This window comes from Chaetodon auriga, chromosome 17 (assembly GCF_051107435.1).
Source record: "Chaetodon auriga isolate fChaAug3 chromosome 17, fChaAug3.hap1, whole genome shotgun sequence".
Lineage (NCBI taxonomy): Eukaryota > Metazoa > Chordata > Actinopteri > Chaetodontiformes > Chaetodontidae > Chaetodon > Chaetodon auriga.
Window position 1 is genome coordinate 5,367,766 of NC_135090.1, and position 14,450 is coordinate 5,382,215.

The window sequence follows — 14,450 nt, forward strand, 5'->3', positions numbered from 1 at the left end:
ATCAGCAAACCCAATAACATGTACACATTTTATTCGCAAATTCTGCAGTTGTCATGTGCTGTGATGAAAAAGCTTTATGCTGCATACAATGCATGTGTACATCAGAGACCTGTAGGCCTATAACACACACACACGCACGCACACACACATACATGCTACATTGTGAGGACTTACCCTCCTTAATGTTTGTGTGTATGTGTGTGTGGATTATTTGAAATTACCTGAAAGATGGATGATGCAAAACAGAGAAAATGAAGTAGAGAGGGCAGAATAAAGGGGGCCAGGGTCCAAGGAGACAATGAAGAAAGAAGAGAAGAGACGGCACAAGCAGAAGGATGAAGGGATGAAGGACAAGAGGCAAAAAGCTTAAGAGATAAGAAAGAAAGACGCAGCATTAAATACTGCAAATTAAAAACATTCTCATTTTATCAAAGGGGAGATAGAATATATTTTTTCAAAGCCAAACTAAAGAATGACTCAAAGTAGTGAACTGTCTCTTTAAACTACACCCAGAAGTGGTCCTGAGTGTTCAGAGAGTAGAGTCAAGTTTACCAGAATAGACCAAATCATTTCCTATTGTTTCTGATATTAAACATGTATTAATGTATCAGAGAAGATGTCAGTAGGTAGCCTGAGCTGATGATCAGCTGATGATCAACAGATCTCTGCAGGGCTGTTGGTGTTGACCTGACAATTATTTTCTCAATCAATTGGTTGGTCTATAAAAATGTCAGAAAATTGTTAAAAATTCCTGTCATTATTTCTTTATGTCCAAAGTCAGGTCTTCACATAGCTTGTTAATGTAATAACACATTATGACATTATTACAAAAAAAATGTAACCGTGCACCTTGCTGCTGCCACGCCTGTGACCAGCTGACCACGTCAAGGCGGGTGGACATATGGTCAGAGAAGACCTTTCAGTGCTGGAAATTCAACAGTATTTTCCTCATGACATTTGTGTAAAGCTTGTTTACGGTGATGAAAATGTCGTAAATATCAAAACGCTCCATGTCAAACAACCCCAATTCCAAAAATGTGATGCTGTGCAAAATATAAATGAAGTAGAAGCATTTCATTTATTGATTGCCATTGGGACGTAAAGAGAATTTTAGTCAGTGAGTGTGTGTTGAAAAATGAACACATTCTGTTTTATTTATGTTTCACACAGCATCCCTGTTGTTTTCAGAATCAGACATAAGTTAGTGCAACTGTTGCCCACTTGAAAATGTCTGCTCGAAAAGTGATCAAACCAATAAGTTGCATGACTTAATAATAAGTAATTAAACAGAACAAGCACTGCAGAGTTTCTCAGGAATTACACTGATCTGATCGGTGATTACAGCGACCAGTGACTATTATTCAAATTATCAACAGTAGGCAGGTGACTTCTGTATTCAGACACGTTAAAAATATGAACCTGTCCTTTAATAGGAGCCTAGTGGCTAGTCTTTGCCACAGGGTCCTCTGACAAGTTAGTCTGCCCATGAGCCATTTAATGAAATTTCACACAGCAACCTTTTTCACCATATTTTCACAACGTCCATGTTTGCTGCCTCTTACCTTAACCTCTGAGTTTGACTCGTCTAAACACTTAGCTCTGCGAATCATATGAGATCATATGAGTTACTTCCGATTCAAACGAAAGCCTGTATGTCTTTTATTTTGAAAGAAACGTCGCCAAACTTCCGTACCATTCACGTGTTATATTTTAAGCTTGACGGAAGCGCGAGTAAGCTAGTCGCCAGCAGATACACAAAGGGTGTGGAAGGACCCGCAGCGATGGGAATCAAACTGTACTACACCACCGTTACTGCCTCGCGGACGGTAAGTCAAATGGCCGTAATTTAACGAAGAAAAGCTCGCGGTGTGCTCGTGTTCGCTGCTCCGGCGGCAGCAGCTCGCGGCGCTCACAGACACACCCAGCATCCTGTCAGTGTGGCTTCCCCCGGACGAACAGTGCAGAGGGCCTGTGCTGCTCGGCGCCCGTTTCTGGCGTTACCGGGTCAGGGGAAAGTTGTCAGTCGTAAATGTAACACAAACGACTTGCAAAGAACAGCCATGATGCATTATACCACCTCATTTCCTTTATTCTGACAGGAAGGGGTTTCTTTCTTTCTAGCTTCTTCTTTTGTTATTAGAGCATGTTTGAATAGCTATGTTTGCAGAAATTCTTCCTCAAATGATGAAACTTATTGATTTTCCTAAATACTGACACTATATTAGTGTCGTTTTGGTATATCAGGGTGGCTGGAATAGACAAGTGTGGCGACCGTATACATCCGTTATCCTCATCGAGAACTGTGTGCCAAACTTCATGTAAAAAACTGGCAATTTAAGGCTGTCATGCTTGTGGCAAATATAAAGTGTAATATTAAGACTTTTGGCAAACGATATGTATTTATCAGTTCTGCATACATCAAATGCGCTAAGCAACACTTGTTTTAAATGAATTTCATCTTTTGAAAGTGGCGCACCTGCTTCTCAGCCTTCTCGTACCAATTACAGGAAGTTGATGAAAGGTGTATAGGAAACGGTAATAAAGCCTGGAAAGTTAGTTCAATAAGAGCTGCCTGGTCGTTTATATATAAACCGAATTGAGCAGCAGACCCTGTAATCCAGGAAAAGTCAAACGTTTATATTATTTGATCTCTGTATTAGTCGAGAAGCAAGATACTTACAAATAGTATGACTTTGTAATGAAGTTTTGCTTTGTCTTTCTATTGACTTTATTTTGATCAATCAAGTGGAACTGATCGACATCCAGACTGTCTGCAGACATCAGTAATCTGACGCTGTAAAGCAGGACATCCTTTATGGGAATCATTTGTGCAGCACTTTATGAAAACAGTGGATGCCAAACTGAGCACTGGGCCAAACATCTGGTACCTATTAGCTGAGAGGAATTCATGAGGTGAAAAAGTTTAGAGACGTGCATCAACTTGTAACCCTCACATGTGCAGAGGGTTAAAATCTACAGTCTGCTGTAGAAGCCTATGGCAAAAGATCTGAATTAGTTATACGTCTGAGATACTATTCTGTCCTCCTATTAAAAGCATTTTCCTGCCATTTCTGATATAGGTAGGAAAACTGAATATATATATATGTATACACACGCACATACAAGCTTTTTATGAAATAGCATTTACATGTATTGGTAGATATTTTACATAATTTAGTTTATTTACATAAAGCAAGACCAACCTTTCTGCTCCAAAATGAAAACATACCCCAAAAAATCCCACTAAAGTATAAATCTCTCTGTGTTATTGACTTTCATCATTTTGAAATTCCTCTGAAATGTGTTTGCTCTCTTATGAACTGTTCACCAGAGAGATGAATGTGAGATCTAATTGCGTGCAGACATCAAAAATTTGAAGATTTGAGAAGGTTTTTATCTCTGTCAGACTTTATTGGCTCTCAACGAAAATTTTCTTACCTGAAAATCATGTTTCAAATTGAATTATTTCCTTTACTGATATTGTGTTCAGCTGTAACTTTGTTCTTCACGTGATTCAGAGAAGCTTTCATTGCTGAGTCTGCCTTTTTTTTTTAAAAAAACACTCTTGTGAAACAGCTAAATTCCCCTTTTTCAGTTCAAGGACTTGACTCTGTGTGGCCAACTGAATGCCAGCTTGTGTGTTTCCAGTTCGTTCTGTTCTTAGGTGTGGTCACTTTTACAAATACCCCCTCCCAACTTCCTCAGTCGCCCACAGAGATAGCGCAGCGTTCACCGGGTCTATTAATCATCATCTAGGAACCAGATAAGGCCACTGCTTTTAAAGGCACGGCCTTTGTCGACAACACATTCCTGTGCCTGAAACAATATTATTGGTGCATTTGAACAGTCTGTCAGCTGTTTGATGGCCTTCGTCTGCTTTGGGCCTGAGGACAGTTCTGATGGGCGCTCCTGTTTTCCAGGTGAAGTCTCAGCAGGCCGAGATGATACGAATCCTCGACAGTAAAAGCATCCAGTATGAGCTCGTCGACATCTCTGTGGGCCTCGAGCTCCGTGATGAAATGAGAAGCAAAGCTGGGAACCCCACAGCGGCCCCTCCCCAACTTTTCAACGAGGATCAGTACTGCGGGGTGAGGAAGGCACACACACACTCGCTGCATTGCTTAAAAAAAAGAAATCTTCAGCAGCGTCTTTAGAAAATACTTAAAAATGTTGCCCGTATCAGCACGACGGGTACATCAGTGTCAGCACAAATGATGCCGATCACAAACATGAAAAGCAGCACAGTGATGCCCAAATGATATTTTTGCTTGTTGCCAGCATGGTTAGCTGTAGGAGCTTACACCGGTCCATGTTTGTGTCTGTTCCTGTCTGTCGTGTGCTCCTCCTCTTCTTTACGCTGGTTAGGAGCTCCAGAGGTAAACAGCTAACTGAGCAAACAGAAGCTGTGTGTTCAGCCACAAGCAACTAAGTCTTCAGATCCACCTCGAAACGCTCAAGAACTCTAAGACGCTTGTTGCAGGTTTGAGTGGAAAGTTCACTCTAACTTCAACATGTGTCGCTTCAATTCTAACTTCACTGTGAAAGGCTGAGCGGAGGGAAACTAGTCTAGCCTCGAAACGACAGCAAAATACAGGAAAGACTCTCACATTGAGCTGAATTGAATGAAGTGCATATAGATCAGGTAAAAAACTGGAAATGCAGCATAAAATCTGTTGCGCCCTCGTGTATTTTTATAGATGTAACGTGCAGCTCAGGACTGAGTGTGCGTGTCAACAGGATGCAGCCTCAAAGAAAACTTTCCTCCAGCTCTTCTCCAACATTAATCCGGACCATTTCTCCTACCTTTATGCTGCGATAGCAGATAAGAAATGACTTAACACCTCTTCTGGGAAGACGTGAAACTTATATCTTTGACTTGAATGTGTGAATAACTTTTATGGCGTGACCCATTTTCACTGAGTTATAGCGTGACTGCAACGCTGCATCTGACAAATAGTTGGTGCAACAGGTCTCAGCCTGTCTGCAGTCTGTATGGAAAGCCCGTCTCTTCAGGCAGTTCGAGACTCGCTTGTGAACACAGTTGATTTAACATCTCTGAGCTGGAGAGCCAGATATTTCCCTCAGGAGACCAGAAACAGTAACACGGCTCTGAATGAAGGAGTGAAGCTGCTGCTCTGTAACTGCTGCCTGTGTAAATAAGCAACTGTTAGAATGAGTTTGTCATATCAGCTGAAACATGATGGGATGTGTCTGTTGTTGTTTCCACTGACCACGAGTGACTCAGAAAGTCCAGTTTAAAAATCGCATGGGGGTGATTCAGAATCACACTAATGCCTTTCAGAAAGCGGTCATCATATGATCAGAAATGTCTCGGCTCTCTATTCACCATAAGCTCCATATGGAGCCTGTGGGCCAGTTCTGACACGATGGATGTTTTCTTGTTTGCTGATGGTCAGTTTTTCTCTCCACAGAACTATGAAATGTTTTCAGAGGCGGTGGAGGCAGATACAGTGGAACAATTTCTGAAAATGGCGTGAGGAGGGCGGAGTGTCGTGCTCCATCTTAACCCCATCCCCCCCCCCCCCACTACCCACCCTGCACCCTAACGGAGGCCCTTTATCCAGTCTCTCTCTGCACCACTGGCAGCGTCCACTCACTTTCAATGCCATAATGAAGAATGCCAAATATCTCGTATCCAACTAATCAGAAGACACACGGTCCCCCTCGTGCACCATTAGACTCTGAATCAGTCTTAATCGTTTTATTTTCGTGTGTTGATTCTGTTCCTTCCTTTCATTCCTTTCAGACCTTTTCCCTGTCTGACACACTAGTCTTACTGAGTGCTCCTAGTCCACTCGGAATCAATGGAGTGTCTAAATGTGCTGTAATTAGGTCGACTAATCTTGGACGCAGCCACATGATCGCTGGAGATTAAACTAATCCTCTGGATGACAACATTCAGCCTAGAATCTTCCTGATCCTCTGCAGACCAAACACACCGTCGTCGCCCAGTCTTAACGACTTCTCCGTCTTTTTCCTGCAGCCTTCAAGTTCCCATGTTGTGCACGGCTGCATACTATTTGTACTTCACATGGATGCAAGTACACACAGAAGTAGCAAGGACTGATGTCCTTAAACCCAAATAATAAAGAGTTCTAGCAGCTAAGGGATGCTTCGTAATTTTGGTCCATTGTCACCTTATGCGATATATGACGAGAGGTTTGGTTCTGTGGGAACCCACTGCACTGATCTCTGACCAGCTTTAGGAGCAGGTGCCGCCAGAATTCAGTGTATTTTTAGACAAATGTTGAAATCAAAGATGTACCTTGTGGTCGATGTCTTTGAGCGCCCTTCCTTCCATTTGCAGAGGTGATATTTAAACCATGTTTTAAATTGAGCAGTGTTTACGTCCAGTACTCTTCCTCTCTGCTTCTGAACACGCTGCTGGTCGAGCAGGAAACTGGTGGCAGGAGTACATATCGCCTGTGGATCCACTCGTAAAAACATGGCTCCACAGCGCCACCAGTGGTCAAAACCTGCAGAGGGTACCTTTAAGCCCAGCAGTGGAAATATCTAACAAAGATAAAGCTGGTTGATAGCTTAATGAAATCTAGAGAGAATAAAAAATGTCACACACTTAAGAGTGTTTTGGCAGTATTCCCTTGTCGACAGTATTTATCAGTGTACCCTGCCATCACCCACAGTGTCTTTTTAATGTCTTTATAGACCAAAAAAATGGTTCGGTATTTGCCTGCTAAAATTCTCATCAGTATGAAAACATAACTGAAAAGGTGAAATAATAGCTAAATAAATAAAATATGAAAAAACTAAATAATTGGACAGTTTTACAAACTGTTGAAACACGTTTAAGTTGGGAACCAAACACTCTCGTTAGGTACGTTGTAACGGTCACCAATGGGCCAAACTTATTCAAAAGGTTGGAATACTCCTGTAAAATTTCAGTTGTCAATCATTTCAATAGTTAGCTGCTTGATTTTAGCATCCAGCGCAGCAGTATGAACACATTTCTGAATGTCACATTTGGTGCCAACTTTTCTCTGTAATGCGCTTTTGCAGGTGGGTATTCTCTGTAGTATTAGCACTTTCCTGCCATCTTCAGCGTTTATCATTCAGCGTAATCTGTATTACTTGAAAGCTTCATTCCTGTATTGTTGACTGACAGGGCAACAAGACACCAAACATTTCAAAGGGAGCATTTCTTATGGATGGTCGATGATTCTACTGAAAAGATGTGAATCTTCTCGCTTTCAGTCGCGTAGCTTTTCCTTCCTCCGTTTACCTTCTGCTACAGTCGTCACTGATAGTCCAGGGCATGAAGATGCAGTAATGTGACTATGCACTGAAACCCTGCCTCATTCTGAACAGTCGTAAAGGTCAAAGTTGGTGCGTTTAGGTTGACCTGACTCAGTCTGACTAGCCTTTGGAACACTCACCACATGGGAAAAAGGAAGGCTTCCCCTGTTTGTGCTTTTATGTGTGTGTGCATTCGTTCAGTTAAATGATCTCAGTTGAAATCTGTTGATGTAGTGGGTCGCGTGTCTTTTTTTTTCCAGTTGAAAACATGCTTTCCCTCTTACTCCTAACATCTGTCAACCCCCCCAGCTTCCTGAGTTGTGTTGTTACGGTTTGGGGTCCCTTGTAATGACAGCCTTCACACACAATGTTTGTGCACTGTTTTGTAAGTCGATGGTTGTAGATGTTTGCTTGTTATTGTTGTATTTCACTATCAAACATATTTTAGACATTCCATGTCTCTCTCTGAGCTCCTGCTTTGCTTTTGGACCAATTCCCCTTGGCCAAAAAAAAAGAAGAAAATAGGGAATAAAATGCTGTTGTCTTCCAAGAAGATTGTGAAAAGTGATTTATGGGTGAAAAAAAAAATAAAATGGATTGAATCTTCCTGTCTGGGTGTTTTTGAAACTGATCCAGTGGACAATGAACAAACTAAAACTTCATTAAAATGTCTTTCTATTCATAGTGATCCCTTTAATGAGGAATTTAACAGGATAGTGTGGCGCTGTTTGCTCCCCAACAAGAGTGTCCTTTCCAATTTGCAAGTCAGTGGAATATTCTGTTTGCTAATACAGTCACATGGATGACATCATCCACACTGGATCTACAGGGTTAGTACATTCATAGTAATGTTGCCTGTGAGCGACATATTATCACTGAACCTTTGTATGCAGGCTTTACTATCAGTATGCTGGGCATAATAATGACATATGACATCGAGATTGCACTTACACAGTCTAAATTTGAATAGTGACAACTAGTTTGTAATTCATATGGTAAAAGTTACTGAAAAGAATGTCCACAAGTAATTAGAAAAGCATAGTACATTTTTATGATGCGAAATATGTCACTGTGAATATGAAGTAGGCTGCATTAAAATGCACAATTTGTATCGTGAATGATTGTTGCGCTCAGTTGCAGTACCTCATTTGTTCTGTAGGCGGAGCTGATGTAGCATATTAGACTTTACACTTGCAGAGGAATACGTAGAATACGAAGAAGAAGAAGAAGAGGAAGCAGAAGAAGAAGAAGAAAGTAGTCAAGCTAACGAGAGGAAGCAGATATGAATTCCAAAATAAATTCAAAAATCAAGTGACATGTTCAACATTCATCAGCACAAAATGAATATCATCTTGTGTGGTGTAGAGGTTTACTCTCACATTATTTTCATGTCCATTCTTTGCCCCGTAGTATGTACTTTGGCATATCTTCGTCGTTGCCTGATGGATTTATATCACGGAGCCTGCGAATGTTGCTAAAATTTAATATATCTGTTCTAACAAAACCTTTTGGATCCAAGACAAGGGTTGATGTGGTTAGTGGGGCAACCATTTGAAATGAGGATGTGATGGTGGCGCAGGTAGAGACATTCATTGTTCATGCCAACCAATTACAGCAATTAAATTAGTTTTATTTTGAAAATAACCACCGGAAGTGTCGCTGTTGATTGTTTTTTACAAACACTGGTCTGAAGAAGGAAGCTGCAAAACTTGACAGGTTATTGCTAAGGTAACACGAATTAACATTTTAAAGTATATTTACAGGTTTGGTGTGAAAGGCGAAAAAGCCTCACTGAGCTGATACGTACAGCAATGGCCTGTTTTTTTCCTGTCAGCGTTGTTAGTCTTGACTGTCACGAGAAGTCAATTCATCGGTTAGCCAGCTAAACGAAGCTAGCTAGCACCAGTGTTCTGAAACGACTAAATAGCATAATGCAAGCTTTTTCTCTTAATATAATATTAGCGAAATGCAAGCTAATGATACGAGGGCTCCTCTTTTGTGACATACCTCGTGCTCGTCACATTTGACCACTGTAATAATCTTGTCAATTGTGTCTGCTTGGTGTTAATGTTAGCAAAGACAGCATCAGGTGTTGCTTTGCTTTCGGCAAAGATAACGTTGCGTACAATTAGAGACACCGTTTTTGGGAGTTAGGAACCAGTTTTCCATCCTGTGTACATCAGAGACTCCTGATAGCACCTTTTCTTTTAAATGTCAGCAGCTGTTTTGCGGTACACGTCACTCTGAACACCAACACAGCTAATGTTTGTTAGTGTTAATGAACAGTCGTAGCCCTGAAAGGTGTTTCCTCACACCAACACACTGAAGGTGAATGAAATTTCATTTGATGTGCTCACAGCATTGAAAAAATCAGCAGCTTTTTCCAGAAACAATGTCTCGCCTCCTCTGAATCATTTGTGTTGTGAACAGTGTTCAGTGGAACTACTTTCCGCTGAAGAAATGTAGGAGGGGATGAATATTGAAGATGCACCAAAGTTATTGTATGTTGATTGATGAAACAAAAAGCGTGCATGTGATCAGCTTTAGTAAAAGCTGTTTTTCTCTCTCATGAAGCCACATGTGAAGATGAGCGTCCCAGATTACATGCAATGTGCCGAGGACCACCAGACAGTACTAGTGGTGGTCCAGCCGGTCGGCATTGTACCTGAGGACCAGTTCTTCAAGATCTACAAACGCATCGCCAGCGTGAGCCAGGTGAGCATCAGGGACTCGCAGCGTCTCCTCTACATCCGCTACCGGCACCACTACCTACCTGAAAACAACGAATGGGGAGACTTCCAGACGCACCGCAAGGTGGTGGGCCTCATCGCCATCACCACCTGCGGCACAGCCAAGGACTGGCCCCAGACCGCCGAGCGCTTCCACGGCCAGAAGGAGGTGTACAGCTCCACGCTGTACGACTCACGCTTGCTGGTGTTTGGGCTGCAGGGAGAGATCGCAGAGCAGCAGCGGACAGACATGGCCTTCTACCCCGGCTTTGAAGACTGCAGTGATGTAGAGAAGAGGGTGGAGGACTTTGTGGAGTCGATATTTATTGTTCTGGAGTCCAAGCGTCTTGACCGGGCCACGGACAAGTCAGGTGACAAGATACCACTGCTCTGCGTGCCCTTTGAGAAGAAGGACTTTGTGGGTTTGGACACGGACAGCAGGTGAGTTGTTCTGTTCTGTTGCACCGTAATCCATAATCTGCATTATTTGCAAGTTGTAAGTGTGTGTTTGTTTCTGTGTCAGGTTGCTCGTTACATGTCTGCCTTGCCTGCTCAAAAATTCTCCTCTCAAAAATCTGTCCTTTGATTTTTGCTGCGTTCATTTTCGTTCGTTTACCTTGGTTTATTTGTCTTTCTTCTTTTCTTCTTTCATACTGTCCTGTGAGTTTATTGTTGGGTGTGAAAAGGTGAGATGTTAGACTCATAAGTTTAGTTTGCCCATACCCATCCCATCAGCTTTAGCTCTGCCCTCAAAGATACACCCAGACCTCTGTGCTGTTGTGCATTTTGCTCATGACCCCATGAGCCAAACTCATCGCTCCTCCACAGGTTTCAGTTTGTCCGACTTTTTTGGAGTCAGGGTTGTATGCAAACTGATTTGACGAGATGAATAAAAACTGTCAGCAAATAGTCTCATCCGCAGCAGGAACACCAGCTACTGACATGAAAAGAAGGCCTACATTTCACATGAATGAATCCAGGCTCATCATGAGCGATGCTCTTTCAGCAGTGTAGATGAGGCATGATTTGCAGTGCTACATTATAATTCACTGCACTAGTTGAACTCAAATGTTTATATATTTATATGATATATATATTACAGTGAAGAGAACTGCTAAGGTGCATTAAGTTTACCAAACTGTGCTCACAGAGGTTCAGTGACAACTTTTTACAGTTTTGGTTACTAATTTATATCAAGCTTCCACTTATTATCTTACCTGTTGACTCAGAGGGTAGTTAAAGGACCATACCCATGTTTTCTGTGCCTTTGCTTGTTTCCAACAAATATGTATTCTTAATTACTGACAGTCTTGCTCCCCTCCTGGCAGCCACTAGTTTCAATGTCTGAATATCCTGTCTGTCTGTCTGTTTGTCTGTTTATCCATCCATTCATCTTGTTTTAAGTCAGTCTACCACTTTATTACAGCTGCTGCACAGCACAGATACAGCACTTTTGTATTCATAGACTGGACCTTTAAGAGTTGTTGGGAAGCCTCAATATTTGAAATTCAGCCAAACACCAAACAACAACATCTGTAAAGCAAGAAGCTTCCGTGTTTACCTTACTTACAGTGTTTCTTTATTAGTTCCCCTTCCTTGTCAGATTTTCAAAACTTTTTTTTTTTTGAATGTGATATTTTTCAGCAACCAACTTGTTAAACTTGATGTTGGGACTGCAGACCAGCGCTTGAAAGCCCTGCACAGAAGATCCCTAAACACAGCCTATGCTTTCATCTGCATTGCTGTTAAAAACCAATATACCTCTTGAAAATAAAAGAAAATGAACTACTGGATGTTATGCCTAGCTATACAGTTGAATATTGCAAGTATGGGCTGATTTGCACATGTATGCCAGTTGATAAGGCAAATAAATGACGTTCGTTTAAACAATAGATGTTCAAATGTAATTATATTTACATATATTACATAGTGCATAATTTATAATGGAAATAAAGAATACAACAGGGAATGTGTAAACAGTTTTTGTTGGTGCTATGACGGAGGAAAATGCAAACTTTATAGCACTTTGTTATATGAGTCCATAATTTCCTCGGAAATTTCATGGAAAGAACTTTATAATTTCTTACTAATTATGGGAAAAATAAGTATTTCCTCAAAAGACAAGCTACAAATAAAAGGAACTAAATAGTGATTTATATCATTTGTAATTCAAACTTAATTCATGTGCATATACTGTCGTGCATGCTTACTGCTGGACACATTAGGCATTTTTGTGTTTTTCTGCTGAGCTGCTGTACAGCGATGAAAAGACTCTGCAGATTACAGTTGGCAGTTAATTGGAGTTAATTAATTGGAAGTCTACCAGCTGAATGCTATTTCCATTAATAAAGACCAATTTACATAGTTCTCTCCAGGAAACGTCTTACAAATGAATAGGCAATTATTGGGAAAGTGTGCAATTTTCTTCAGTAAAGACTTCACAGTTTGATGATGATCATGAAGTGATGGATTACTTGTCTCAAGCACGTTTCCAGTCTCTGCAATTCGATTTTTACGTATAGCAAAATTTCACTGAAAACAGCGGCTACCTCTACCGTTCAGAGACACCGCTCACCTGCCTCAGAAACTCGACCTTATTGAAGCGCGCAGTGGCACTGGTATGGTCCTTTAAAGGAGGAGCTGATAGTTTGGACCCACTGAACACAGTCTGGCACAGGAGAACATTTGGATTGGGAAGGTGCACTCTGGGATTTTGTCTGTTTGGCTGGACGAGCCGCAGCGACACAGCGGCCACATGGATCTCATATCTTTGTTCATGAGAGCATACGATACCTTCCAGCTTGGCATAGCACGGCAGCTACTCATAAAAACATGAATTTGATAATGGCATCCATGTCCAAACATCCACTTTAAGCGCTGTGGGTAATCTTTCATGACTCCCTCAAGAGCTTCCCATTATTTTAGTTTTACTCAGCCAGAACATTTTCGCTTTTGTTCCGAAGCAGCCTACTTAGCGTTAGCATGAATTTTTAATCTTCCAGATATATCTCTATAGGTCTCTGCCATTATAGAGTCAGGAAAACTTGCAGTTCAGCTCGAGTCCTTGATCCCGCTGATCCCATCATTGCCTTCACATGACCTGCCCAGTCTTCATAAGTTTCCTGTAAACAGTTCCATCTCCCCTGTATCCTGGTGAAGCTGCTCCTTCCTCAGTCCCTGTGTTATTGTGGTTCTGTAGGTCAGCTCAAACTCTGTCCTTGATTCGTTGCTCTCCTTTGCTTGTGCTTTCCAGCCCCACTACACCCCCCCCCCCTGTAGCTGACTGATAAGATGCCTCTGCTGGCTCCCTGCTGACATAAGAAATGACAATAGCAGAAAGTCAGAGCTGTTTTTTTTTTTTTGAAGTAAAGGTCTCCTGTATGGATCTCGAACTGAAATCAGTTTAAAAGCCAAAAAACATATTTTATTCAAGCCACCTCATTCATCCTGCTGTTTTCTGAAAAAAGTTGTCCTCCCCTTTCCTGCTGCTTTCTCTCAGGCATTATAAGAAGCGTTGCCAGGGACGAATGAGGAAGCATGTGGGGGACTTGTGCCTCCAGGCGGGCATGCTGCAGGACGCCCTGGTCCACTACCACATGGCTGTAGAGCTGCTCAGGGGGGTTAATGACTTCCTCTGGCTGGGTGGTAAGTCTGGAGAATGATGGCTTTTTACTATAAACTGGATTTACAAGGCTAGAATTAGTTTGTTTCCCAACGTCAGTGTTAGCTTATTAAATGTATCAGCTCGTATAATAATGAACTTCATTTATGTAGCAGTTTTCTTAACAATGTTACAAAAGTGCTTCACACACAAAAATAAAACCACATGAGAGAGAGAGAATGATGAAAGGGGCAAGGACATTTTCACAAACTTTCTCCAAAAGAAATGTTTAAGAAGAGATTTAAAAGAAGCCAGACACGCAGTGTGTCTGAGTTCAGTAGGCAGAGAGTTCCAAAAGCCTGATCACCATTAGTCAGTGCGACCTGGGAGTAACCAGCAGGGCTCCGTCCATGGATCTTAATGGTTGAGAGGACACATACCAGGTCAGTAAATTAGAAATATGCTTAGGAGCAGGACCATTTAAGGCCCTAAAAGAGAATTAGGCCTGAGAGATGGTGACAAAGATGTTTACTGAGCGGCAGATTTTACAGTTAATCAACAAACTGTGTAATGGAGACACTGTTTCTAAATGACCTCAAACATATATTTGATGTTTTGATGCTGCAATTTCTTGCTAATTATCGGTCTACATACACACTGCAGCATATCTGTGTGTAAGCTATCACAGGCCAATAATGTTACTCAGGCTCTCACATCAGCTACTGATCCTAGACCGTTGACTGTCCTTGTTTACGGTCTGCATTTTCTATTTTACATTATGTTTTTTGTTCTTTGCAGTGTGGTGAGTGCAACAGTGCAAAATTCTTCATTTTGTCAAGCCACGT

General features: G+C 41.5%; 2 protein-coding genes across 4 annotated transcripts in view; both read left to right on the top strand.

Moving 5' to 3' along the window:
• The first annotated feature begins 1,700 nt into the window (after positions 1-1,700).
• Positions 1,701-7,882, top strand: sh3bgrl3 (SH3 domain binding glutamate-rich protein like 3). The gene is made up of 3 exons (XM_076753978.1): positions 1,701-1,826; positions 3,921-4,088; positions 5,433-7,882. Exons 1-3 carry the CDS (start codon positions 1,782-1,784, stop codon positions 5,496-5,498), a joined length of 279 nt encoding a protein of 92 aa, XP_076610093.1. The 5' UTR covers positions 1,701-1,781; the 3' UTR covers positions 5,499-7,882.
• A 1,042-nt stretch (positions 7,883-8,924) lies between these two features.
• The window catches only part of trappc9 (trafficking protein particle complex subunit 9), a 182,991-nt gene continuing 177,465 nt past the window's right edge, over positions 8,925-14,450 (top strand). For 2 of the 3 annotated variants that reach the window (XM_076753979.1, XM_076753980.1), the window contains exons 1-3: positions 8,925-9,003; positions 9,850-10,445; positions 13,504-13,649. In XM_076753979.1, the coding sequence (XP_076610094.1) occupies positions 9,862-10,445; positions 13,504-13,649 (730 nt within the window). In that variant the 5' untranslated portion in view covers positions 8,925-9,003; positions 9,850-9,861. Of the gene's footprint in view, positions 9,004-9,849; positions 10,446-10,581; positions 10,691-13,503; positions 13,650-14,450 lie in introns of those variants that run through there. The other variant, XM_076753982.1, reaches the window with a different exon arrangement.

What these genes read in the sequence shown, in the direction of transcription:
- sh3bgrl3 (XM_076753978.1), top strand. Translation starts at nt 1,782, where the DNA reads ATGGGAATCAAACTGTACTACACCACCGTTACTGCCTCGCGGACG. An exon ending in CCGTTACTGCCTCGCGGACG is followed by an intron (nt 1,827 to 3,920) that starts GTAAGTCAAATG and finishes CCTGTTTTCCAG; the next exon opens with GTGAAGTCTCAGCAGGCCGA. An exon ending in ACGAGGATCAGTACTGCGGG is followed by an intron (nt 4,089 to 5,432) that starts GTGAGGAAGGCA and finishes TTCTCTCCACAG; the next exon opens with AACTATGAAATGTTTTCAGA.